The sequence below is a fragment of the Microtus pennsylvanicus genome, chromosome 5 (assembly GCF_037038515.1).
Source record: "Microtus pennsylvanicus isolate mMicPen1 chromosome 5, mMicPen1.hap1, whole genome shotgun sequence".
Taxonomy (NCBI): Eukaryota; Metazoa; Chordata; class Mammalia; order Rodentia; family Cricetidae; genus Microtus; species Microtus pennsylvanicus.
The window spans coordinates 61542160-61569573 of record NC_134583.1 but is presented as its reverse complement, the minus strand read 5'-3'; the positions used below and the strand labels follow the sequence as shown (position 1 = coordinate 61569573).

Genomic DNA, 27414 nt, shown 5'->3' with positions numbered 1-27414 from the left:
AATTTAACCTATGTCTTCTAAAGGTATTATAGTGATGATGCTTAATATTTTATCCTATCTGATAATCTTTTATGTATAGACTAATAATATGAATTTTAAAGTAATTTTATACATTACTTCTACACCCCTCCAACTCCTTCAATATCCCTTTCCCAAACTGATGTGGGATTCCTCTTTGTATGCTTTGAATATGTTTTATTACCATTGGTTAATAAAGAAGCTGCTTTGGGCTTATGACAAGACAGAATAAAGTTAGGTGGGAAATCTAAACAGAGACATAGAGAGAAAGTAGGCAGAGTCAGAGAGATGCCATGTAGCTGCCAAATAATATATATATTATTATATATATATATATTATCTTGATTTCAAAATTTGAGTCTAAGGATATCTTGCTTTGGAAAAGCGGTTCTGCATTTATTTCCACAAAGGACAGAAAGCTATAGATTCCTTACCAGCTAATACGGTTTGATCAAGCAAGACCCCCTGAAGCAATGACCCAAATGGTCCAACATCCATGACAACTTCAGGACTACTGGTTGAGATGGACCTACCACACAAGATACCTCATGAAAGACATGATTAACAGTGCCCCAATCAATAAAACTGAACTCTCTGATCATGACGAACAATGAGGGCTGATGAGACGCCAAGGACAATGGCACGCAGTTTTGATCCTACGCAATCTGCTGGCTTGGTGGGAGCCTAGCCAGTTTGGATGTTCACCTTCCTAGATATGGACGGAGGGGGGAGGACCTAGGACTTACCACAGGGCAGGGAACCCTGACTGCTCTTTGGACTGGAGAGAGAGGGGGAGAGGAGTAGGGGGAAGGGAAGAGGGGTGGGAGGAGGGGGAGAAGAGTGGGAGGAGAGGGAGAAGAGTGGGAGGAGGGGGAGGGAAAGGGGAGGCTGGGAGGAGGTGGAAATTTGTTTTTTTTTCTTTATTCTTCTTTTATCAATAAAAAAATGTTAAAAAAAAAACAAAAAAAAAACAGTGCCCCAATCATCAGGAAGTAGTATAGAGAACAACACCCAAATTCCCTAAATGATTGTTTATGAATGTTTGTTTTTATTTAAAGGGGGATATGATATAGAAATGAGTACTATAAATTGGTATGGATTTTGGTTTATTGATACAAACTTAAGGTCAATTTTGTTATATGTATATTTCTACTCTTGTTTAAGGTATTATGTGTTTGGGAAACTCATTTAAAAATGTAATGTATAGGGTGGCAGAGAGCCTCCCTGCTCTGCCTGCTTGGGCGCTGGGTCCCAACCCCAAGCGTAGGGTAAAGGGGAGCTCGGGGGCTTCTTTGTCCCCATAGCCCGCCTGCAGCAAGCAGGGTGGGCCCTTTGTCTGCGAGCGAACCAAGCAGCACGGAGTTTCGATCAGGGCACCTAGTGAGACATCATTGTGGTGAGTGAGTGCTGCGGCACCCGGGAACAGCCCGCCTACACTTCCTGATCAACCTACAGGGCTACACTGCCCGGTACCTCCTCTCTCTTCCTATCCCATCCAGCTTACATCCAGATCCCCCCACCCTCTGTTTCTCTTCCCCCTCCCTTCCCTGGTGGCAGAGAGCCTCCCTGCTCTGCCTGCTTGGGCGCTGGGTCCCAACCCCAAGCGTAGGGTAAAGGGGAGCTCGGGGGCTTCTTTGTCCCCATAGCCCGCCTGCAGCAAGCAGGGTGGGCCCTTTGTCTGCGAGCGAACCAAGCAGCACGGAGTTTCGATCAGGGCACCTAGTGAGACATCATTGTGGTGAGTGAGTGCTGCGGCACCCGGGAACAGCCCGCCTACACTTCCTGATCAACCTACAGGGCTACACTGCCCGGTACCTCCTCTCTCTTCCTATCCCATCCAGCTTACATCCAGATCCCCCCACCCTCTGTTTCTCTTCCCCCTCCCTTCCCTGGTGGCAGAGAGCCTCCCTGCTCTGCCTGCTTGGGCGCTGGGTCCCAACCCCAAGCGTAGGGTAAAGGGGAGCTCGGGGGCTTCTTTGTCCCCATAGCCCGCCTGCAGCAAGCAGGGTGGGCCCTTTGTCTGCGAGCGAACCAAGCAGCACGGAGTTTCGATCAGGGCACCTAGTGAGACATCATTGTGGTGAGTGAGTGCTGCGGCACCCGGGAACAGCCCGCCTACACTTCCTGATCAACCTACAGGGCTACACTGCCCGGTACCTCCTCTCTCTTCCTATCCCATCCAGCTTACATCCAGATCCCCCCACCCTCTGTTTCTCTTCCCCCTCCCTTCCCTGGTGGCAGAGAGCCTCCCTGCTCTGCATGCTTGGGTGCTGGGTCCCAACCCCAAGCGTAGGGTAAAGGGGAGCTCGGGGGCTTCTTTGTCCCCATAGCCCGCCTGCAGCAAGCAGGGTGGGCCCTTTGTCTGCGAGCGAACCAAGCAGCACGGAGTTTCGATCAGGGCACCTAGTGAGACATCATTGTGGTGAGTGAGTGCTGCGGCACCCGGGAACAGCCCGCCTACACTTCCTGATCAACCTACAGGGCTACACTGCCCGGTACCTCCTCTCTCTTCCTATCCCATCCAGCTTACATCCAGATCCCCCTACCCCCTGTCTCCCTCCATCCCTCCCTTCTTGGAGCAGAGTGCCTCCCTGTTCAGCCTGCCTGGGCGCTGGGACTGAACCCGAAGGTGAGTGCAAAGGGGAAGGTGGTAGCTCCTTTGTCTCCATAACCTGCCTGCAGCAAGCAGGGTGGGCCTTTGTTTGGAAGCTAACCAAGCAGCAAGGAGATCGGAACTGGACTCCAGGAGAAACATCACGGGGGAGTGACATCACTTGGAAGGTACATCAGTTGGCAAGAAGACCTGATCCTGTAAAAGAAGATCCATAGGAGAATATTGGAAGGAAGAGATGGGGAGACGCCAATGCAAGAATTCACCCAACAATCTGAAGAACAACACGAAACCACCAGAAGCCAGCGACCTCACAACAGGAGGACATGAACACCTTAATCATGAAGAAGGAGAAAAAACTGACTTCATGACAGTGATTGACACCCTTAAACAGCATATAAAAAACGCCCTTATAGAAATGGATGAGAAGTATAACAGAAAGTTCGAGGAATTGAGTAAATCAGTGAATGATACCCTAGGAAAGCAAGGAAAAACAATCAAGCAGATAATGGAAACAGTTCATGATTTGAAAAATGAAATGGAGGCAAAGAAGAAAACACAAACAGAGGGCCGGCTGGACATGGAAAATCTAGGTAAACGAATAGAGACTACAGAAACAAGCATAACCAGCAGAATACAAGAGATAGAAGAAAGAATCTCAGAGTCTGAGGATAACATAGAGAAAATAAACGCACTGATCAAAGAAAACAGCAAGTCCAACAAACTCTCATCACAAAACATTCAGGAAATATGGGACACAATAAAAAGACCAAACCTAAGAATAATTGGAGTAGAAGAAGGAGAAGAAGTGCAGCTCAACGGTCCAGAAAATATACTTAACAAAATTATAGAAGAAAACTTTCCCAACCTGAAGAAGGATGTACCTATGAAGGTTCAAGAGGCATACAGAACCCCAAATAGGCTGGATCAAAAAAAAACATCCCCTCGCCATATAATAATCAAAACACAAAATATACAGAATAAAGAAAGAATATTAAGAGCCGCAAAGGAAAAAGGCCAACTTACTTATAAAGGTAAACCTATCAGACTTACACCTGACTTCTCTATGGAAACCATGAAAGCCAGAAGGTCCTGGATAGATGTACTGCAAAAACTAAGAGACCATGGATGCAAGCCCAGACTACTATATCCAGCCAAGCTTTCGTTCACCATAAATGGAGAAAACAAAATTTTCCAGGATAAAAACAAATTTAAGCAATACGTAGCCACAAATCCAGCCTTACAGAAAATAATGGAAGGAAAATCACTAACCAAGGAGTCCAACAAAGACCTCAATAACTCAGACATCTAGAAACCCTTCACCAGCGCAACTCAAAGAAGGGAAACACACAAACCCTACTACTTAAAAAGTGACCGGAGTTAACAACCACTGGTCATTAATATCACTTAATGTCAATGGACTCAACTCACCTATAAAAAGGCACAGGCTAAGAGACTGGATACGAAAACAGGATCCAACATTCTGCTGTCTACAAGAAACACACCTCAACCACAAAGACAGGCACCTACTCAGAGTAAAGGGCTGGGAAAAGGCTTATCAAGCAAATGGACCTAAGAAACAAGCAGGTGTGGCCATACTAATTTCTAACAAAGTTGACTTCAAACTTAAATCAATCAAAAGAGATGGAGAGGGACATTTTATACTCATAACAGGAAAAATTCATCAGGAAGAAATCTCAATCCTGAATATCTATGCCCCTAATATAAAAGCACCCACGTATGTAAAAGAAACATTGCTAAAATTCAAGGCAGCCATCAAACCGCACACACTAATAGTAGGAGACTTCAACACTCCTCTTTCACCAATGGACAGGTCAATCAGACAGAAACCTAACAGAGAAATTAGAGAATTAATGGAGGTAATGAAGCAAATGGACTTAACAGACATCTATAGAATATTCCACCCAAATAGGAAAGAATATACCTTTTTCTCTGCAGCTCATGGAACCTTCTCGAAAATTGACCACATACTTGGTAACAAAGCTAACTTACACAGCTACAAAAAAATATTACTAACCACCTGTGTCTTATCAGACCACCATGGATTAAAGTTAGAATTCAACAACAATGCTACCCCCAGAAAGCCTACAAACTCATGGAAACTGAACAGTCAACTACTGAACCATACCTGGATTAAGGAGGAAATAAAGAAAGAAATTAAAGTCTTCCTTGAATTCAATGAAAATAAAGAAACAACATACTCGAACTTATGGGACACTATGAAAGCAGTCCTGAGAGGAAAGTTCATAGCACTAAGTGCCCACTTAAAGAAAACAGAGAAAGCACATATTGGAGACTTAACAGCCCACCTGAAAGCTCTAGAAAAAAAAGAAGCAGACTCACCTAGGAGGAGTAGAAGACTGGAAATAATCAAACTGAGGGCTGAAATCAACAAAATAGAAACACAAAAAACAATCCAAAGAATCAATGAATCAAGAAGCTGGTTCCTGGAAAAAATCAACAAGATTGACAAACCCCTATCCAAACTAATCAAACGGCAGAGAGAAAATTTGCAAATTAATAAGATCAGAAATGAAAAGGGGGACATAACCACAAACACAGAGGAAATTCAGAGAGTCATTAGATCTTACTACAAAAGCTTGTATGCCACTAAACTGGAAAATGTAAAAGAAATGGACACTTTCTTAGATAAATACGATTTACCAAAATTAAATCAGGACCATGTGAACAAGCTAAACAGACCTGTCAGTCGCGAAGAACTAGAAGCTGTTATCAAAAACCTCCCTACCAAAAAAAGCCCAGGGCCAGATGGTTTCAATGCGGAATTCTACCAGAACTTCCAAGAAGACCTAATACCTATACTCCTCAATGTATTCCACAATATAGAAACAGAAGGGTCATTACCAAATTCCTTTTATGAAGCTACAGTTACTCTGATACCAAAACCACACAAAGACTCAACCAGGAAAGAGAATTTCAGGCCGATCTCACTCATGAATATCGACGCAAAAATCCTCAACAAAATACTGGCAAACCGAATCCAAGAACACATCCGAAAAATTATCCATTATGATCAAGTAGGCTTCATTCCTGAGATGCAGGGCTGGTTCAACATACGAAAATCTATCAATGTAATCCATCATATAAATAAACTGAAAGAAAAAAACCATATGATCATTTCATTAGATGCTGAAAAAGCATTTGACAAAATTCAACATCCATTTATGTTAAAAGTCTTGGAGAGATTAGGGATACAAGGGTCATACCTAAATATAATAAAAGCTATATACAGCAAGCCGACAGCTAACATCAAATTAAATGGAGAGAAACTCAAAGCCATCCCGCTTAACTCAGGAACACGACAAGGCTGCCCACTTTCGCCATACCTCTTCAATATAGTGCTGGAAGTTCTAGCAATAGCAATAAGACAGCATAATGGGATCAAGGGGATTCGAATTGGAAATGAAGAAGTTAAACTTTCGTTATTCGCAGATGATATGATAGTGTACATAAGCGACCCCCAAAATTCCACCAAAGAACTTTTACAGCTGATAAACAGCTTTAGTAATGTGGCAGGATACAAGATCAACTCCAAAAAATCAGTCGCCCTCCTATACTCAAAGGATATGGAAGCAGAGAGGGAAATCAGAGAAGCTTCTCCATTCACGATAGCCACAAACAGCATAAAATATCTTGGGGTAAATCTAACCAAGGAAGTGAAAGATCTATTTGACAAGAACTTTAAGGCATTGAAGAAAGAAATTGAAGAGGATACCAAAAAATGGATGGACATCCCTTGCTCTTGGATTGGGAGGATCAACATAGTAAAAATGGCAATTCTACCAAAGGCAATTTATAGATTCAATGCAATCCCCATCAAGATCCCATCAAAATTCTTCACAGATCTGGAGAGGACAATAATCAACTTTATATGGAAAAACAAAAAACCCAGGATAGCCAAAACAATCCTATACAATAAAGGATCTTCTGGAGGCATTACCATCCCTGACTTCAAACTCTATTACAGAGCTACAGTAATGAAAACAGGGTGGTACTGGCATAAAAACAGAGAAGTCGACCAATGGAATCGTATAGAAGACCCGGACTTTATCCCACAAACCTATGAACACCTCATTTTCGATAAAGGAGCTAAAAGTTTACATTGGAAGAAAGAAAGCATCTTCAACAAATGGTGCTGGCACAACTGGATGTCAACCTGTAGAAGAATGAAAATAGACCCATATCTATCACCGTGCACAAAACTCAAGTCCAAATGGATTAAAGACCTCAATATCAGCCCGAAAACACTGAACCTGATAGAAGAGAAAGTGGGCAATACCCTACAACAGATGGGCACAGGCGATCGCTTCTTAGGTATAACCCCAGAAGCACAGACATTAAGGGCAACATTGAATAAATGGGACCTACTAAAACTGAGAAGCTTCTGTAAAGCAAAGGACACTGTCACTAAGACACAAAGGCAACCTACTGACTGGGAGAAGATCTTCACCAACCCCGCAACAGACAAAGGTCTGATCTCCAAAATATATAGAGAACTCAAGAAACTAGACTTTAAAATGCTAATTAACCCAATTAAAAAATGGGGCGCTGAACTGAACAGAGAATTCTCAACAGAAGAAGTTCAAATGACCAAAAGACACTTAAGGTCATGCTCAACCTCCTTAGCGATCAGGGAAATGCAAATCAAAACAACTTTGAGATATCATCTTACACCTGTAAGATTGGCTAAAGTCAAAAACACCAAGGATAGCCTTTGCTGGAGAGGCTGTGGAGGAAGGGGTACCCTCATCCATTGCTGGTGGGAATGCAATCTTGTGCAACCACTGTGGAAGTCAGTGTTTCGGTTTCTCAGGAAATTCGGGATCAACCTACCCCTGGACCCAGCAATACCACTCTTGGGAATTTACCCAAGAGATGCTCTATCACATGTCAAAAGCATTTGTTCAACTATGTTCATAGCAGTATTATTTGTAATAGCCAGATCCTGGAAACAACCTAGATGCCCTTCAATGGAAGAATGGATGAAGAAAGTATGGAATATATACACACTAGAGTACTACGCTGCGGTAAAAAACAATGACTTCTCGAATTTTGCATGCAAATGGATGGAAATAGAAAACACTATCCTGAGTGAGGTATCCCAGGCCCAAAAAGACGAACATGGGATGTACTCACTCATAATTGGTTTCTAGCCATAAATAGGGTTCATTGAGTCTACAATAGGTGAATCTAAAGAAGCTAAGTAAGAAGGTGAACCCAAGGAAAAACATATAGTTATCCTCTTGGATAAGGGAAGTAGACAAAATTGCCGGGGGGAAAATGGGATCTTGGGGGTGGGGTGGGATGGGGGTTAGGGGAGATGGGGAGAGAAAAGGTAGAAGGGAAGGAGGGTGGACTTGGGGAAACAGGAGGATCGGGATAAAGGAAGGTTGGATAGGGGAGCACGGAACCACAATTCTTAGTTAAGGGACCCACTTTAGGGTGGGCAGGAGACTTGACCCTAGAGGGGCTCCCAGGTGCCCAAGCTGAGGTCCCCAGTTAGTTCCCTGGGCAGCTGAGGATAGGGAACCTGAAATGACCCTACCCTAGAGCAATACTGACGAATATATTGCATACCATCCTAGAACTTACATCTGGCGATGGATGGAGATAGAGACAGAGACCCACACTGGAGCACTGGACTGAGCTCCCAAGGTCCCAATGAGGAGCAGAAGGAGTGAGAACATGAGCAAAGATGTCGGGACCACGAGGAGTGCACCCACCCACTGAGACAGTGGAGATGATCTACTGCGAGCTCACCAAGGCCAGCTGGACTGTTACCAGTAAAAGCATGGGATAAAACTGGACTCTCGGAACATGGCGAACAATGAGGGCTGATGAGACGCCAAGGACAATGGCACGCGGTTTTGATCCTATGCCATGTGCTGGCTTGGTGGGAGCCTAGCCAGTCTGGATGTTCACCTTCCTAGATATGGATGGAGGGGGGAGGACCTAGGACGTACCACAGGGCAGGGAACCCTGACAGCTCTCTGGACTGGAAAGGGAGGGGGAGAGGAGTGGGGGGAAGGGGAGAGGGGTGGGAGGAGGGGGAGAAGAGTGGGAGGAGGGGGAGAAGAGTGGGAGGAGGGGGAGGGAAATGGGAGGCTGGTGGGAGGAGGTGGAAATTAGTTTTTTTTTCTCTTTTCTTTATCCTCCTTTTATCAATAAAAAAAAAATGAAAAAAAAATGTAATGTATAATTAAGAAATACAGATTACTAGATAGTCATCTATAATGTAGTCATGTTAGGTTTTTTAGATATACAGAGATATATTTTAGTTAGATAGATAATCCTTAACACTTCAAAGACCTATGTAATATGGCATTATGTTGAAATAGGAGCGGAGGGCTGCATCCCCGGCACCCGGCCACCCGCACACCTAAGAGCGGTGGGTCAGGCTGCGTCCTGCCACCTGGCTAGCTTTACCCGAAATAATTACACGGAAACTGTATTCTTTTAAACACTGCTTGGCCCATTTCTATCTAGCCTCTTCTTGGCTAACTCTCGCACCTGGACTAGCCCATTTCTTATAATCTGTGTAGCCCATGAGCTGGCTTACCAGGAATAATCTTAACCTGCCTCTGCCTGGAGTGGGCGACTCCTGACTCAGCTTCTTTCTCCCAGCATTCTGTTCTGTTTACTCCACCCACCTAAGGGTGGGCCTATCAAATGGGCCTAGCAGTTTCTTTATTGCTTAATCAATGAAATCAACAGATTGATATATGACACTCCCAAATCAGCATTAAAAATGGTTTAAGAACTTAGGACTTTTCATGATAATGAGACATATCTGCTTTTGGCAACACCATTCTACTTCAAGAGAATGATGGGCATCGAAGAGGCTCCTTACAGAGTTTGTTAACCATTTCGGAAAGAAACTGCTCTTGCCTGGACTGCTTGATGGTATGCTGTATGAACTGGACATACAGGACCCACAGAAAAATGACTGCTGAACTTGCCTAAAGGTGAGGCAATCCTTCAGAGTGCCTGCTTCATGAAAGAGTCTACCAGACATTCTGCAGGACACAGAACAAAGTGACTGACAAACTGCCAAAAGAGGTGAAACAGTCTTTCAAATTTCCTGCTTAATGGAAAAGTCTGCCTGATAGTATGGGCCTGTAGGCTGAAGATGGATGCCCCAATGTTACAGAATTTTGGGTGACTGTCAGGTAGCAAGATGTCTCTGTCAATTCTACAACTTTGGAAGTTTCTTACAATGCACTTCCTATTCTCTTAGGTAATATTATATCCCTCTGGGGTCTTTGATGAATTGAAGACAGTTATAGTTTTCCTTAGTTATGATAAAAGATAAATTATATATGAAACTTTAGACTCATAAAGAAATATTATAACTGTAAATCTTGCTTGATACTTGTTTTGTTATGTGTAATATTACTATGTTAAAGTTAAAAACCTTCCTTTTTATTTAGACAGAAAAGAGGAGATGATGTGGGGTTATCCTCTGTATCCTTTGAATATGTTTTATTACCACTACTTAATAAAGAAGCTACATCAGCCTATGGCAAGGCAGAATATAGTCAGGCTGAAAGAGATATAAATATAGAGTAGGCAGAATCAAGGAGACACCATTTAGCTGCCAAAGAAGAAAGACATGAGCCACCAGCCAGAACCTTACTGGTAGACCACAACCTAATGATGATTTATAGATTAATAGAAATGGGTTAATTAAGATGTAAGAGTTATCTAGAAATATGCATAAGCTATTAGCCAAACAGTGTTGTAATTAATATAGTTTCTGTGTGATTATTCAAGTCTGGGCAGCCAGGAAACAAGTGAACAGTCCTCATTTACACCAAATTTATGGTGTTTTACTGTTACATGATCATACACACATTTGCATATATGTATATGAGTATGTATATATAATCTACCAAGCCTGTTTTGCTTTTGTTCATATGTAAGTGTCTAGTACTGACCACTTGGTATTGGACAACTGATATATCAACTCTTCCTTCCATCTCTCAGTAGTTATTGACCACCTGTAGCTTTTGGTATAGGAATGGGACCATGTCTCATTTCCCCTGTTTACATTAGCATGCCAACTCATTGTGCGAGTCTTGTTCAGGTATCCATTGAAGGTCATGGATACATTTTCCCTGTCATGTCCAGGGACCTTAAACAGCCGATTTCCTGGGCCTTTGGCTCTAAACAATCTTTCTGCTCTCTTTCCCTCAATTTTCCCTGAGCCTTGCATGTAAGGGTTGTGCTACAGGTGTATCAGTTGGGGCTGGACACCTCTGAGTCATGTATTATATGCATTTTGTGCAGTTGTGGGATCCTGTACTAGTCTCCACCTGTTGCAGAAAAAGTCTTCTTTGGTGAATAGTGAAAGCTACCCTTATCTGTGGTGTAAGGATAAGCATTTAGGATACAGTTAGAAATTTTGTTTGTTTATGAAAATGGCAGTAGTAGGTTCTCCTATAGTGTCCATGGCCTCTCCAGCCATAGGTAGTTGGCTAGGTCTGTTGTACTAGGCAAGAATTCCTGTTGTGCAGGCCATACGTTCAACTAGACAGTGTTGGTTACCCCCAAGATAAAGGGCCACTACTGTACCCTTCGAATATCTTGTCATGATGGCCATTGTTATGGTTCATATGACTTACATTTGGTAGGGCTATTGATTGCTTTCCTCCCTTGACAGCTTGCATAGCCCTTTCTGAAACTATGAGATCTAGTCCCCAAGCAGGAGGCTGATGGGCCTGTTTCAGTTCACTGTCTTCAAATCTTGTGTCCAAAGTGTGTGGTATCTTCAACAAAAATATACTGAGTGAGGTAATTCAAACCCAGAAAGACAAATGTGAATATATAACCTATAGTAACCATAGAAACTAGGATAGTGAAAAGGGATCAGGATATGGATGAGCCCGATACAAGTGCGATGAAGGGGAGAGTTGGAAAAAGGATGAAGTATTTAAGTGTAAGGGGAGAGAGGAGTATGTGAAAAAAACACTAAGAATGTTTGAGAAAGACATAGGGAATCATATTATTTTGTATTTGTCTAAAATTATACATATGATATATGTGTTTATATATCACTTTATTTTAAGTAGTTATGTCACGTGGGGTAATAATGTGCTTCCACAAGAGCCATAAACTGTATAATAAAAAAAACCCCAGGATCAGATATGAGAAATCTTCTCCAGCATTGTTGTCAGGGGGTCTAAGAGACATCTGAAACAACACAGGCCATTGCTGTTGCTCCTGGATGCCTCCTGGATTGAAGCAAATAATCCATATTAAATACAACTATTGATGCAGTTGAGTTTCCAGCTGCCACATTCTTTAGATTTTTGTGCCTGTGTTCTTGCGTCCTCTACATCCACTGGTACTTTCTTTTGCATTGAATAAACATTTCTATCATAATATTTTTATTCCTTTTATTTTTTCCTCGCTATTGCTCGTCTCTTTGTTTGTTTGTTTGTTTGAGATAAGGTTTACGTAGCCCTGGAAACCTTGAACTTGGTATGTAGTGAGGATGACCTTGAACTGCTCATCTACCTGCCTCTACCTCTCAAGTACTGGGATCACAGTCGTGCACCCTCACCCTTGGATGTCAAAAAGTTTTGTTTATTTTTGTAGTTGTTTTGGAGCTTTTAAAGTTTTGTAGTAATTTAATTCCATAGAACTGAATGATTGCGACCTCTGCATATCTCTCTCCCACTTCCTTCTGATACTATTGATTATACATGGCATCTGTATGTGTTACCAGCTATGATGTAGTATATTTTTTTATTAAGTAAACAGTAGAAATATATTAGTAGAGATTGTTACATGTCCCCTCTTCTTTAACACTTGTGATAGTTTAAATAGGAATGACTCCCATAGGCTCATAGATTTGAATGCTTGGTCACCCAAGATTAGCACTATTAGGAAGTGTGGCCTTATTGGAGTAGGTGTGGTCTTGTTGGAGGAAGTGTGTCACTGAGGATGGGCTTTAAGGTTTCGAATGCTCAAACCAGGCCCAGTGCCTCTTTCTGTGTTCCTGCTGCCTGCTGGTCCAGATGTAGAACTCTTGGTTCTTTCTCCAGCATGTCTGCCTGTGCACCATCGTGCTTTCTGTTATGACTAATGGACTAAACCTCTGAACCTGTAAGGCAGCCACAATTAAATGTTTTCCTTTAAGAGAGTTTCCATGGTCATGGTGTCTTCATCTCAACAGAAACCTTAACTAAGACAGAAGATGGTACCAGGGACTGGAGTATTGCTGTGATGGAGCTAGTCATGTTTTTGTTTAGAGGAATGTGGACTTTGGGTCTTTGGTTAGGAAAGCAGTGGAATGCTTTAAGTGGAGCCTAACAGGTCATACTAATAGGAGCATGGAAGGCTGTGGTGCTGAGGATGATTTGAACTGTGGAGGCCTGGAATAAGAGGTTTCAGAAGAGAAGAATATTAGTATGTGGCCTAGAGAATGGTCTGGTGATATTTTGTGAAGAGTGGGGCTTCTTTCTATCCTTGTCCAAAAAATCTGCTTGAGGCTAAATTAATAGTTTTGAACTAATTTCTTTGGCAGAGGAAAATCTCACAACAGCCTAGTATTGACTTTGTCTGTGATTACTAGTGTTCACTCTTATGAAGATCTTTAATGAAAAGGAGCAAGTTGAGCAAGGAAAAATACAAAGAGTACAGTTCAAGGAGCAAAGGGACACCAGGAAGTGGGATGAAGCTAAATCCTGTGTTCAAGGAGCTAAGCAGATTAAAGGAAAAATCTGTTGTTAGATGGAATAACGGGAGTGATGACCTTAGGGCAAGATCCCACCCAGCTAGGTTTCCAACTTGTGAAAAGGAATGAAAGAAAAATGTAGGGCTCTCTGTGGTGGCACACAGCTTTAATTCCAGCACACCAGAGGCAGAGGCAAGCAGATGTCTAAGTTTGAAGCCAGCCAGGTCTACAAACCCAGTTCCAGGACAGCCAATCTTAAGCAGTAAAGGAAACTATTAAAAAAAAAAACAGAAAGCTGGTGAATATGTAATTAAATGAGAGGGCCATGTTCTAGTCCCAGAAAACAGCAGAACTTGGCAACTTTGGCCACATGTTCTGATTTTAGAATCAAGGATAGAAGAAAGGAGTAATGGAATCTTCCTCTGCAACTAAGTCCAGGAATATGCTAGGGGTGCCCAGGCATGGAGGCTTAGAGAGGTCATTGTTTGAAGATGAAACCTGAGTTGCCTTGGAAACCCTAAAATGTTGGATATGCTAGAGCTGTGGGATACCTACTGTGGATTGCTGCTAACAGGGAGTAGACTCAGCCAAAGAGAAAGAAGTGTGTTGTAGGCAACAAAGCTGAAAAGAGCCCAGCTGTCTTTTTGTTGTTGTTTTGCGTTGGTCCAGTATTTCCTCACTCCCTATCTTCCCTTTGGAATGGTAATGTATATCTTGTGCCATTGTATGTTGGAATTATATGATCTGCTTCTTTGTTTTGGTTTTCCAAGGGGTTACAGTTAAGAGATTGCATGACTCTCAGAAGAGACTTTGAACTTTTAAAAAGTGTTGAAGCTGTAACAGGCTATGGGGACTTTTGAAGTTGGAGTGAGTGCATTTTTGCATTATGATATGACTATAAGCCTATGGGGGCCAGGGAGTGAAATGTAGTTTGAACAGGAATGGCTTCCATAGGCTCGTAGATTTGAATGCTTGGTTGCTAGGGAAAGGCACTATGGAGGTGTGGCCTTGTTGGAGTATGTGTGGCTTTGTTTTGGGGTTAAAATGTTCAGGCTAGGCTCAGCCCCCCCCCTCTCTCTCTCCCCCCCCCCTGCTGTCTGCAGATCCAGATGTAGAACTCTCGCTCCTTCTCCAGCACCATGCGTCTGTGCACCACCATGCTTCCTGCCACGAGGATAATGGACTAAACCTCTGAACCAGTATGGCAGGCCCAGTTAAATGTTTCCTTTACAAGAGTTGCCCGGGTCATGGTGCCTCCTCACAGCAACAGAAACCCTAACTAACATAACACCACCCTTTTCATTTCTCCCTTTCTTACAATTCATTACCATGGTGGTAATAGTGATGCTCATTTCGGTTTCTTTCACCAGTTTAAATGTGTTGCCTCACTCACATCTGGCCTGTGTTGTGTCTGATAAAAAGTCACCTCTTAGCTTTACAGGGGCTGTGTTGCACGTGACGAGTGACACGCTTGGTGTGTTCAACATCTCCGTTTTTGCTTAATGCTGGGTATAGACTTCAGTTTGTCTTATTGAAGATTTATTGATTTCTTGAACAAGCCATTTGATATTTTCAATGAGTTTGGAAAATTTTATTTCTAGACTACTTTTCTCCTACTTTCTCCCTTTCTTCCCCATCTGACACTGATAATACACATACATTTTGTGCACATAAAGGTGCCTGTATTTCTCTGATGCTGTTAATCTTTCTTTTTGTGTTATTCATGCCATATCTATCAATATTTCTTCAAATTCACTGACTCTTCTGCCAGTTCAATTGTTAATTTTTAATAATGCACTTTTTACTTGGGTTCCTGTACTTCTAGAAGTCACACTTGGCTCTTCCTCCTTCATTTCCTCTTTCCTGCTCTTCCCCTGGCCCCCTCCTTCTTCTGGTCCTCCTCCCTCTGTTCTTTCTCCTCCTCTACCCCTCCCTCCTACTGGTCTTCCTCCTCCTTTTTTCTTTTTTAAGATTCCTAGGTCTGGGTAAATGGGCTAGTTAGTAAGGTATACAGGCATGAAGCCCCAAGTTTGGATTCCTAGTACTCACACGAAACCCAGGTATGGCAGTATAACCTATAACTCCAGCACCGAAAGGAGGTGAAGGGTAGAATAGGAATAGGGGCTGAGGCAGGGACAAAGTCATCCCCGAGGCTCCCAGACCAGCCATAATAGTTGAAAGGATGAGCTCTGGTTTCAGTGAGAAACCATCTCAAAATATATAAATAAATAAGGTGGCAAAGTGAATCAGGATGTTGGCTTCTAGCCACTACACATAAACACACACACTGTAGTGACTTGAAATACTGATGTCCTTAATCTTCACCAGGTTATTGTCTGCTTGCGTATTTAATTTCTGGCTTAGCTGGAGGATTCCAGTAAATTCCCTTTCTCCTGCAATGTGGAGTGTTGGGTGTTACTCTGGCAAGTAGTGCTTTGTGGTTTTCATCTGGCTTTCTTGGGTTGTCTCTTTTCTCAGTTAAGTTTTCCTGGTCCGTTGGGGATTATGCTTGGTAGTTAGGCTCAATTAGTTATGGACTGATCTTCTGGCCGTTGCCACAGTAACCTGGGGGGTGCTCTGCTTGGCAGTCTCACGGGGGGGGGGGTGTTTAAAGTAAGTGTTCAGGGTTTGTTCTGACCCTAGCAGGACTCCTGCCCGTGATCTTGATTTTTCGTTTTCTAAGTTTGCAGACCCCTCAAATGGCTTTGTCTTTTGCTGTTTTTCCAGCTATGTCAGAGTCAGTGGGGCACTCAATATGGGGTTGGCCTAATGGACCAGAAGTTGAATATTGTTTTTATTTAAGATTTTATAGATTCAGAAGGAAAATGTATATACAAAAATGTTTATGTTATTTCTTCTATGTCCCGAAGGTTTGACCATGTTTGGTACTCTTGGGTTCTTAAAAACCCAAGTTTCAGTCTAGAATTATTTTCTTCATGCCTGAATATCTCCCATTCCTTAGCTCTTACTTCTTTGCCTGAGCAGCCTGGGATCTGATTTACCAGTGTTTATGGGGGCTGTAAACACTGTGTGCTTAGCTGTTGTCAGGCTGCAGCTTTCCACAAATGTGAACTGGAGCCTGGAGATTAAGTCCTCAGCATCCTTACTGCTGTCCTGTCTGCTGGCTTCATCACTGGCTGGAAGAGTGGCGCTGAAGTCTCTAAGTGCAAATGTGTCTGCTGCCTTTCAGGTCTTTCCGTTTGTGCTTTGAGGATTTCGGTACTCTGTTCCTAGACACATACACGCTAAGAAACATCTGTCTTCTTCATGCTCTTTTAGTCATTATGTAATGTCTCCCCCCAGAACACCAACTTTTATATTATTTACAAACATGAAAATGAAGTGGACTATTATACAATATCATGTTAGTTTCATTGCTTTATCCCCAGTGTCTGGGTAAGGACACCTTCTCGACAGAGCTGAACACCTACCCGAGAGGATGGAAAGAGTAGTGGACTTTCCTGCTCCATTGTGTCCTAGAAGAACTGTGATCTGTCCCTCGTACAAGTTCAAAGTCAAGTCCTTAATAGCTATCTTGGTGGTGTTAGCCTCTGGGAATACCTGTTGGGGGAAGCCCATACATGTTAACTATGTAGCCTTCATAAGCAGTTTAGAATTACAAGTAAACACAGCAACTCTTGTTTGTTTGTTTGTTTTTGATTTTTCGAGACAGGGTTTCTCCGTAGCTTTTGGTTCCTGTCCTGGAACTAGCTCTTGTAGACCAGGCTGGCCTCGAACTCACAGAGATCCACCTGCCTCTGCCTCCCGAGTGCTGGGATTAAAGGCGTGCGCCACCACCGCCCGGCAACACAGCAACTCTTTATGTAAAAATAAGGCTATGCATTAATCTTATGGGGGAGTACAGTGTGAAAAGGAGGAATGGCAGAGAGGGAAAATCTATTTGAAGATACAATGTGAGTTTTAGAATTTCACAATAAGTGTACAATATTTACACAAACAACCCCATCCATTTCTTTGTAATTTTAATTACCACCCTGAAGCTGGCAATGCCACAATCTGAGTCGGTCTTTATTTGGGGGACAGAGGAAATGGCTCAGTGGGCAAAAGCACTTGCTGTACAAAGATAATGATCTGAGTTCAAATCCGCAGAACACACATAAAGCCAGATACATCCTTGATAACAATCCTCCAACAGGGACATGGGAGACAGAAACAGGAGAATACTTGGAAGCTAGTAGGCCATCTTATCTCTCACGTACAGTCAAAAATCAACAGAGATCCTGTCTCAAAGAAGGTAGGGGCTAGGACTGACATACACAGCTGTCTTCTGACCTCTACATGTAAGCCATGGCATGTGATTATATTCACATGAGCATCCATGTGTGCGTGTGTGCATGCGTGCGTACACACACACACACACACACAGAGTCTTGGAAGAAAGGCCAAATGGAAACCACCACGGATGCTCCTCAAATGCCTTTCACACAGGTGAGCAGAGTTTCTGGTCAGAGGGCTGACAGCCAGAAAGAGCATCATTTCTGGTTCTAGCAACAATTAGAAGCTAAATAATTTCCCAAACCATAATTTGTCTTCAAATTCATCAGCAAGGTGAAAGCAGCCTGAAGTCTAAGGAATGATAGGGACTCTCAGGAAAGATGGCTCAGATGTTCAGGGATACGGATGCCATGAGAACCTTTAAGGAGATTTTGGTTATTTTTTAAAACAACAGCGGAGTGGTAAACCACTCAAGGAACACAGAACTGGACAACCTGGGAATCAAGCCTTGCATGCAGAATTAAAGCAGGAATTCTGTTACATCCCACTAATCATGAGGACAGGCAGTGCTCTGTATAACAGAAACCACTATGCTGTGGCAGGTTTCACCAAATGGTGGGAGAGTTTCTCCCAAGTAGTCTCCCTAGAGAAGATTTAGGCTAACGAAAGTGTTTTAAGTTCTTGTATTCAGACTAGAGCTCCTGACTGCTTAATCAGCAAACCAAGCAAACAGACTCTGGATTGTCCTATAGTCGCTGCAATGTCTGTGAGTTGGTCCACTAACATCTATTTCTTCCAGCCACTGAATCTCAACCACAAAGCAAAAGGATATGCAAATCTCTCCAGTACCAATTCCAAGCTGTAGAGGGCGATGTAGAGCCGAGCTGGAGCACAGCTGAGCCATCATGCCTCCACTTCAAGCAGCCACTGATAGAAGTCCTGGAGAGTTGCACCTAGTCTGGGCGGAGGAGGTTTTTTCAACAGAAATGACTGTTGGGTCGGGCATTCAGCGTCCACAATGCCAGGTTTACAGAGAGGCTTCCGTGAACAATCTGATGAACTCTATTTTTAATTTGTTACATCATTATTAGTTTTTATTTCTCCAACGGCACTAGCATGGATTATAATTAATTAATTAGTTTAATTGCTAAAATGCTTTCACTTACACTAGAAAGCAAGCTCCTTGAGAGTGTGGACTTTTTCTGAGTTTTTTACTGCTGGATCTCCAGGAGTAAGAATGAATGAATGAATGAATGAATGGGATACAATCCAAGACCTTTAGTTCTTCTGAATATTGTCATGATCCTGGATATGCAAGTGCAGGAGAGGTGTGGGGAAGATGGAGTGCTCTATGGATATATTAGAGAAATTCTTGGGGGCAAAAGGCGGGGGAAGTAAAGAAAACTGTGGGAGGCTCGGGTTAGTAGAGTTGGGGAAATAGTCACAGCCTGTGTGCTCCTTGAGTCAGTGGCCTCTGGCTTTACCTATAGCACAGGTTATTAACATTCACAAAAAAGTTTATTGAAATGTTTGGCATTCTGGAGAAGACTGGGGAAAAACTGAATTTTGCACCTAGGTGGATAAAAGCAAAATAGAGACTTCTTGTAATATAAGGAAGCTGGGAAAGGTTTATGAGAGAATAAACACACTCCACCCTCCTGAGTTCAGGCTGTAGAGTTAGGGGCTCAGTCCTCGAGCTTAGGCAGACCCTTGAGAGAGAAGGAAATCCCAGATAACATGAGTTCTCTGAGCTGTACATCTACAGAAAACCCACCAAGACTGAATATCCAAGTGTCACCTCCCCCTCCCCCAATACCAGGCAAAAGAGATCACAAGATGAATGGGAAACACTAGCAAATGGAAATTAATGTTTACCCATTTAAGTCACAAAGCTCCATTAGCTACACTTTAAAATGGCAGCGTTATGCCCAGATCCTCCAACTTTCCCAAAATCCAACAAGGAGACCTAGACCTGTATGTAAAAGCAAAGAGCCTTTATTTTATACAAGTTTGCAAACTCGGTCTCTTCGTGTGTCCAACGTATTGAAATAATCGGAGAGCCCCGAGCTCAGTTAGAGTTGGGTTTTTATAGTAGTAAAGGTGGGGGTGAGGGGTTTCTAAGGTTCAGGGCCCCTGATTGGCTGACATTTGTCTAGGGGTGTCCTGGTGAGTGTGCTGGCAGGTGATCCTATCTACAATGGCTATAACGTTAGGCATTTCCTTGGGATGGTCTGTTTTTGGATGGTACTCTGGTGATCTCAGTTTGTGGTTCTTCCTGCAACCAGGTATTGCTTCAGGGTAAACTACTGAGACTCAGGCCTCCGCTAAACTTATCGATGGCTGAGTCCTACACTGGCAGGTGATAATGGCTGGAAGTAAAGAACTTCCTTTGGGTGGTCTGTTCATATTTAGCTTGTCATGGCTGGCTCCTACAGCAGCACAGACAGACTACATGACAGAGTCCATAGGGAAGCTATCTTCTAGTAGGAGGATCAACTATTAAGTGTTGTACAGATAACATTTTTATCTTTCTCTGGAGAAGTAAACACAACGACTATGACCTTTGACCTTTGATTAGTATTGGGGTATTTCTTACACTGAAGGTTCACCGTGAGCACAGTCAGGTTCTAGCTTCACCGGGAAGGGAGGTCGTGGAAGAATACCTTGTGCAGGTGTTTGATCTGGACGCCTGCCATCAGATCAACTGGTTCTGCTTCAAAATACTTGCTTTGAATTGTCTCATGAAGTTGGGTGATTTCGGGCTTCATTTTCGGTGTTTCTCCAAACCAGTAAGAGCGCTAAGAAGAAATAGAACTGATGTAACTGGTGGCATGGGAAAGGGAACACTACACTGAGGTGGGGTGCATACAGTTCTCAAGAGCAGACTTCAGAGCACGCTAGCTCTAGACTCCCCACGTCCTCCTCCAGGCTCCAGCCTGGTAAGCAATAGATTCTTTTTTTTTATTTTATTTTTCGAGACAGGGTTTCTCCATAGCTTTTGGTTCCTGTCCTGGAACTAGCTCTTGTAGACCAGGCTGGCCTTGAACTCACAGAGATCCGCCTGCCTCTGCCTCCCGAGTGCTGGGATTAAAGGTGTGCGCCACCACCGCCCGGCAAGCAATAGATTCTTATTTTTTTTCTTAGCCCACCAGAGTTATCCTGGGTCCATAGCGAGTGCCCAGTCCTACTCTGGCCAAACACACCTGTGCAGTATGGGACCTCAAGACCCTCCATGTGGTCCCACATTCCATACCACTGCTAGTCCAACACCTCCTGGGTGTAGCCACCTTCTCGGCTTCTGCCAGAATCTAGCCTGGAGAGTACCCATGGTGTCCTCATCCACACCTTTTCCTCAACCCCACAAGATTTAGCCGGGTTCTCACACCTGTGCACCAGCCTAGTCTGGCCTTCCATTGCCTCTCTGCAAAGGGGTTTAGGCTTAAGTCAGAATCTGCCCCGCCTAGCCACAAAACCACAGGGTGCTCTCACATAATATCCGACCTTTCCACTCAGACACACCTACCCCCACGGTCTGGCTTGGGGCAGGAAACACAACATGTATGCCAGGACTGTCCCCTCTGTCCACCTGACTTTAATTCCAATACATTCCCAACCTCTAGTCCAACCCACTCCCACGTTCTCTCATCTTCCCCAGCCTGTTGTGTCCATAACAAATGCAGAACCAAAAGGAAAGCTTTGCAAGTAGAATGAGTCAGCAGAAGACAGAACATCAGATCTCAAAGGTAAAATAGGGGATCAAGACAAGATGAGCAAGGAACAAGAAAATTTAACAAAAAAAATATGGAAAGAAACACTTGGGGAATGTGGGACACCATGCAAAGGCCAAAGCTTCATGTCATAGGAATAGATGGAGGAGAAGAATTTCAAGTCAATGGCATAGACCAGATCCTTTACAAGAAAATAGAAAACTTCCCCAAACTATGCGAAGACACACCCAGACAGAAACAAGAAGCACACAGAACACCAAATAGACAAGAAAAGAAAATCTCCATGGCATATCATAGTTAAAACATTGAGTATATATAACAAAGAAAATTATTGAAAGTTGCAAGAGGAAAATAATCCAGTCACATATAAAAGAATACCAATCAGAATAACAGCTGGTTTCTCAGGGGAAACTTTGAAAGCCAGAAGAGCCCAGAGCAAGGTATCCCAAGTCGTGAAAGACTATGACAGTCAATGTAAAGTAATATATGCTGCAAAGCCATGTTTGAGGGAAAAAGAAAAACTATCAATAACATAAGCATACTGAAAAGAATTATATCCAACAAACCAAAACCAAGGAAGCAATATTTTGGGCTGAAGAGAAAAATGAACATGGCAGAGAGACTATGAAAAGACATATGAAGCCATAATTATTAAAACACAAGGGCCACTGAGAATACAAACAAAACCAAAAATCAACAACACATGACCACAATTAACACACAAATTTCAGTAATAACTTTAAATATCAATGACCTCAGTTCCACAATCAAAAGACACAGACTGACTGAATCAAGAACAAAATCCAGCTATCTGATGCCTATAAAAAACATCTTAAAGTAAAAGGACAAATGTAACCCAGTGGAAGAGGACCAACAAAAAAGCAGTTACCACTATCCTAATATACAAAAATATAGACTTTAAATTAGAACTAATTAAAAAAGATTTTGAAAATGGCATTTCATTCTAATCAAGGGAACAGCTAAGCAAGAAGACATTATTATCTGACATATTTGCACCAAACTCAGTGTGTCCAATTTCATTTAAAAAAAAATCTGTCATTGGATTTAAAGACATAGATTAACACCAATCAATCAATATAAGGTGATTTTGATATCTCACTTTTTCCAATATGAAGATCATCTGGATAAAAATAAACAGAAAAATCACACTAATTGACAGTACACATCAAATGGACTTAACGGATAACTGTAGTTACTCTCTATTCAAACACCAAAGAATTCAACTCTGCAGCACATGGAAGCTTTCCAAAAACAGGCCACATTCTGGAACACAAAACAAATATTTTTAAATTCAAAATGATAGAGATTGTTCTTCATATCCTATCAGACCACAATCCAATAAAACTTAAAATTGATGACAAAATCCTCTAGTAAATACACAAACTCAAGGACATTAAACAACTCATTACTAAATGATGAATGGGGATCAATAGAAAAAAAACAGAAAAATGAAAAAAAAAACTTCCTGCAATTAAATTGAAATGAAGATCTTTGGGATTCCATCTTCTATGGAAAGGGGAACCTCGTTCACTGTTGGTGCAATTTCCAACTGCTGCAGCCCTGTGGAAACCAGTGTGGAGAATCCTCAAAAAGCTAAAAATAAATCTTCCATATGATACAGCTATACCAGTCCTTGGCATATGCCCAAAGACCCAACGTCCTACTCTGAAGATACTTGCTTAGCCCTGGTCATAGCTGCTCTGTTCACAACAGGTAGGAGAGGGAAACAACCTAAATGACAGTGAAATGTGGTGCACACCATAGAATACCATTCAGCTGTAATAATGAATTAAACCATGAACTCTGCAGACAAATGGATGAACTTAGGGAAGATCAGATGGAGTGAGGTAACCTAGACCCCAAATCCCATGCTTTCTTTTGTCGGAGGCTCCTGGTTCCAAATCTCCAGATATAAATACATAATGTAGTCTGTAATAACTACAGAAACCAGGAAAGTAAAACAGAACAACTTTCAGCACAGGGGGTTTGTGGAGCAATAGAGAGAGGAATAGCAGTATACAAGTGATCTTATCAGGGAAATGGGGAAAGAGGGGGCTTTGAAGGGAGGGAGCTGGAGATGCCTACATAAGGTGGGAGGAGCATAAAGGGGGATAGTAGGATACAAATGATCGTACAGGGCAGGTGGGAAAAGGATGGGCACTTTATGGAAATAATAAGAAGAATGTTTGAAAGAGTCATGAGTAATAAATTATTTACCAAAAACCAAAATCCATAATATACATAACTCCATATATAAATATACATGTATAGGTTTAGTGAAATTTTCTCATCTGGGCTACTGGTTTTTTCTTCAAAAGTGAAAGATCACTTACAAAAAATTTTAAATACCAGATATGAGAAACCGTCTTTCGAGTTGTTAGCCAAGTCTCCCCAAACATACAGCTTATTGCTCTTACCCGTGGATATCTCCCAGAGGTAGAAAGCAAATCCTTACTGCTGGAGACACCATGCATTTCAGAAGCAGTGCCCAGAGTCCCCTCAGCTGGAACTGACGTGCCTGCTCCCTCAGTGACAACCAGCTTTCATGGCACCAGAAAGCACGATGCACGTTTCCAAAGGAGGGAGACAACCAACAGTCCCACCCAGTTTATAAGTCAAACCAATGGCCAGCCTGGCCTGATAACCCCAATGTAGTGTAGTATTGGCATACATACCTTAGCAGTAACCAACAACTCTCTTGGACTTATGACTAGCGCAAGAAGAAGGAGACCACACCTTGTTCTGGAAACCTAGCTAGCTACTCAGTGTTAGTGACGCTATGGTTATCAGAGGAGAATCTACAGCCACTACTTTCCTAAACCAGCGCAACTGCTAACAACAATCTACAAACATTTGCCTTTAAACCCGCAGATATATGCAGCCTGCACTCCTCATTAAAGAAATCTCTCTTTGCAGCAGAGGGAAAACATAACAGAAAAGCACAACTAATCAAACAGAGTTGTGGAGCCTAGTCCCAACGGATACATCTACAACACACTCCCACACCCGGGGCTTGGAGAACATTATGGAAAGATTCTAAGAGGATCAGAGAACTTGCTGTGATTTTTGTCTCCCAGTAATATCAGGAGCTATATGCATAGAGTCATCAACATGACTGCCCTAAAGTGAGCTGAACAAGGAACTTGCCAATCTGGAAAGAGGGGGAGCTCATGAGACCTCAGACCTACACAAAGAACATTAGGCAACCGAGGAAAGCAGAGCATGGGAGAGCTGTAAAAGCACATCAATTGGTTATCCAGCTTTAAGAGGTCAGCCCTGAAAATTTATATACGGGTAACATTATATGGACTGAACAAGCTTTATATATATATGTATGTGTGTGTATGTATGTATATACATACATACACATGCAATAACAACATGCAATAACAATTAGTCTTTTTACAAAGAGGTCATAAATTTGAAGGAGAATAGGGAGGGGTGCAGAGAAGAGTGTGGAGAGAGGAAAAGGACAGGAGAAATGCAATTAAATTATAATCTTAAAAAACCTGCCCCTGCAAAATAATTATTTGAGGGGGGTAAAGTAACTACTGCTAACTGACACCACACAGAGAGTGTTATATTATTATCAATCACATCTTCTCTGAGCAACATGTGTGCCAAAGATTTTTCATACTACTTCCTGGAGCTCTGACTGTAAGGAATCTAGACAAGAGAAGGCAATGAGGATCCAGGTGTGGTTCAACTCCTCTGTGTTATTGTCCAGAGTCTCAGTGCTTGTACCTTGTTTAAGAATGCATAGCCTCAGTTCGGTGGTGGTGGTGCACACCTTTAATCCCAGCATTCAGGAGGCAGAGGCCGGCAGATCTCTGTGAGTTCAAGGCCAGCCTGGTCTACAGAGCTAGTTCCAGGACAGGCTCCAAAGCTACACAGAGAAACCTTGTGTCGACCCCCTCCCCTCCAAAAAAGAGTGCACAGCCTTTTTGAAATACATTTCTGCAAATGTGTGGACTCATTACTCACAATTTGATTTTTCCAGCTCTTACCCGTGGGCTATATTTCCTCACATATAATTATAGATATCTGCAATAACAATTTAGGACTCCAAGATCTTACCTACATCGTCTATGCATGTATGTATGAGGTCTCAGTCTGTATTAGGAAAACAGTAGTGGATTAGTATGGCAGGAACATAGATAAGGATGGTTCTCCCACCTACTCTACTGTAATAGTATAAAACGGACTAGTGTTTTTCTTTCAAGATGTTTAAAACAAATTCACAAAGATTCATCTATGAACAACAGGAACCAAGACTCACCGTCATGAAAAAGTTCCACGGCTTGGGCACACCGAACTCTCCTGGGAAGACAGCTTCTGTATACCAGGCCACAAGGCCATATAGGAAAGCATCAACTAAGAGCATTCCTAGCACGTAGGCAAATAAAAAGCTGTCTGTATCCGCTGGTGAGAATATGTTACTCCATTTCATTCCAGTTTCTAAGACAAAGCATGAGACATTCAATTAGATGCCAGAGGGACTAAAGAAGTTCTTCATCTGTATCATAACTGAGTGACATGTTGGTGCTTTCTAGAGGTTTCTATGTGAGTCCATTACCTTCTTAGCATTAGAATTCAGGACTCCAAGAGGATATCTGCATAAGAAAGTAATCATGCAACTGTTTCTCACTGTACCTAAACAGAAACAATTGGAAATGACTGAATAAAAATGAACTACACAAAATTTAGGAAAGTAGAATTTAATAAAAATAAACAGACCTACGGACTAGGATGTTGATTCCTCTCCTTACTGCTTTGCATGATAAAATCTCTCAGGAATGCATAAGTTTTGAGAAACATAATCACCGAAGTGTAAGGATAGATGTCTGCTATCTTTCTGGACAACCAGGAAAATTTTGGAGAGACTGTAAAGTCACTCATATACTAATATGGTAGTATAAAGTAGAAGAACATTTTGGAGGACATTTTAGCAGTCAGAATTAAACTATGAATAACCAGTTTTGAGAACACAGGAAAGTTTACACGGCCACTACTCACTCCTTGTCTCTGCATCGATCAGGAATTTAAGTCCGAACATCATCCCAGCATTAAAGTTGAAGCACCAAATTAGCTTCTGCTTGAATGTCATGTGCTCATAGTTCGAATACATTGTAATACATGGGAAGTAGGTGAGGAAAAAAAAGCAGCTTCCTAAGGTCACAGCAAAGTTGACTGCAAAAGTAAAGGAAGTATGATCAATTTAAGCAATTTTAAAAAACACAATACATAAATTGGCTTGTTATGTGTACACTAAGTAGGCATTTCAAGAAATTAAAATGTGGAGGAAGGTTGAAGCGGGGAATGGAGAGGCAGGGATGGGAGCAGAGAAAGAATGTAGAGCTCAATAAATATCAATAAAAAAAACTGAAAAAAAAGAAGTGAAAATGTCTGTTTTGCTGCCACTGCTTTTCCCAGAACATAAATGTGCTGAGGGAACACAGTGTGTGCACAAGGATATTCCGAAGAAAGGGATAAAATAAAACACGTAAGACGCTCATATTTCTGGACTTGTACACTCTATATGCAATTATTATGAATATCTTAACAGTTATTCAAAGTTTATAATTTTATTCTTTACCACTCAACATAAGAAATTATAAATCTAAACAGGACTATTGGAATAATCAAAATATTCCTCATGCGTTATGAGATTCAGTCTCTGTCATGGTAATGGATGAAAAGAAGGATTCCTGAATAAATCAAGAAGCTGTAAGTCAGTGTTTCAACAACATAACAACAAAAAGCCTATTAGTTTGGTTTTAGAGTATTTTGGAGTTCCAAAGTGTGATTTGATTTTCAGAGTTACCGTTTAATAATAGTTGAAATATTGCTGTATTCAACAAAGCATTAAGAAGCATGAGAACAAGATAATATGAGCTACCATATACTAAAGAAGAGGAAAACAAACAACAGCACAAAGAAAACACTTGCCCCCAAGGAAGGCCAGAGGCTGGACTTCTTAAACAAAGACTATGAACAATCTGTCTTAAATATGCTCGATTCCTAAAAGAACGAGCTGAGGGGAAGTAGGAAAACGAGATTTCTGCATATAGAGACTA

At 42.1% G+C, this 27414-nt stretch overlaps 1 protein-coding gene across 1 annotated transcript in view; it reads right to left on the bottom strand.

The window, feature by feature from the left end:
- Positions 1-27414, bottom strand: part of LOC142850951 (phospholipid-transporting ATPase ABCA3-like) — an 81469-nt gene that overhangs the window by 36656 nt on the left and 17399 nt on the right. Inside the window, exons 8-11 of the mRNA XM_075974840.1 lie at positions 26354-26527; positions 25617-25795; positions 20252-20386; positions 16784-16913 (exon numbers count right to left, since the gene is read on the bottom strand). Coding sequence (XP_075830955.1) covers positions 16784-16913; positions 20252-20386; positions 25617-25795; positions 26354-26527 — 618 coding nt within the window. The remainder of the gene's footprint in view (positions 1-16783; positions 16914-20251; positions 20387-25616; positions 25796-26353; positions 26528-27414) is intronic.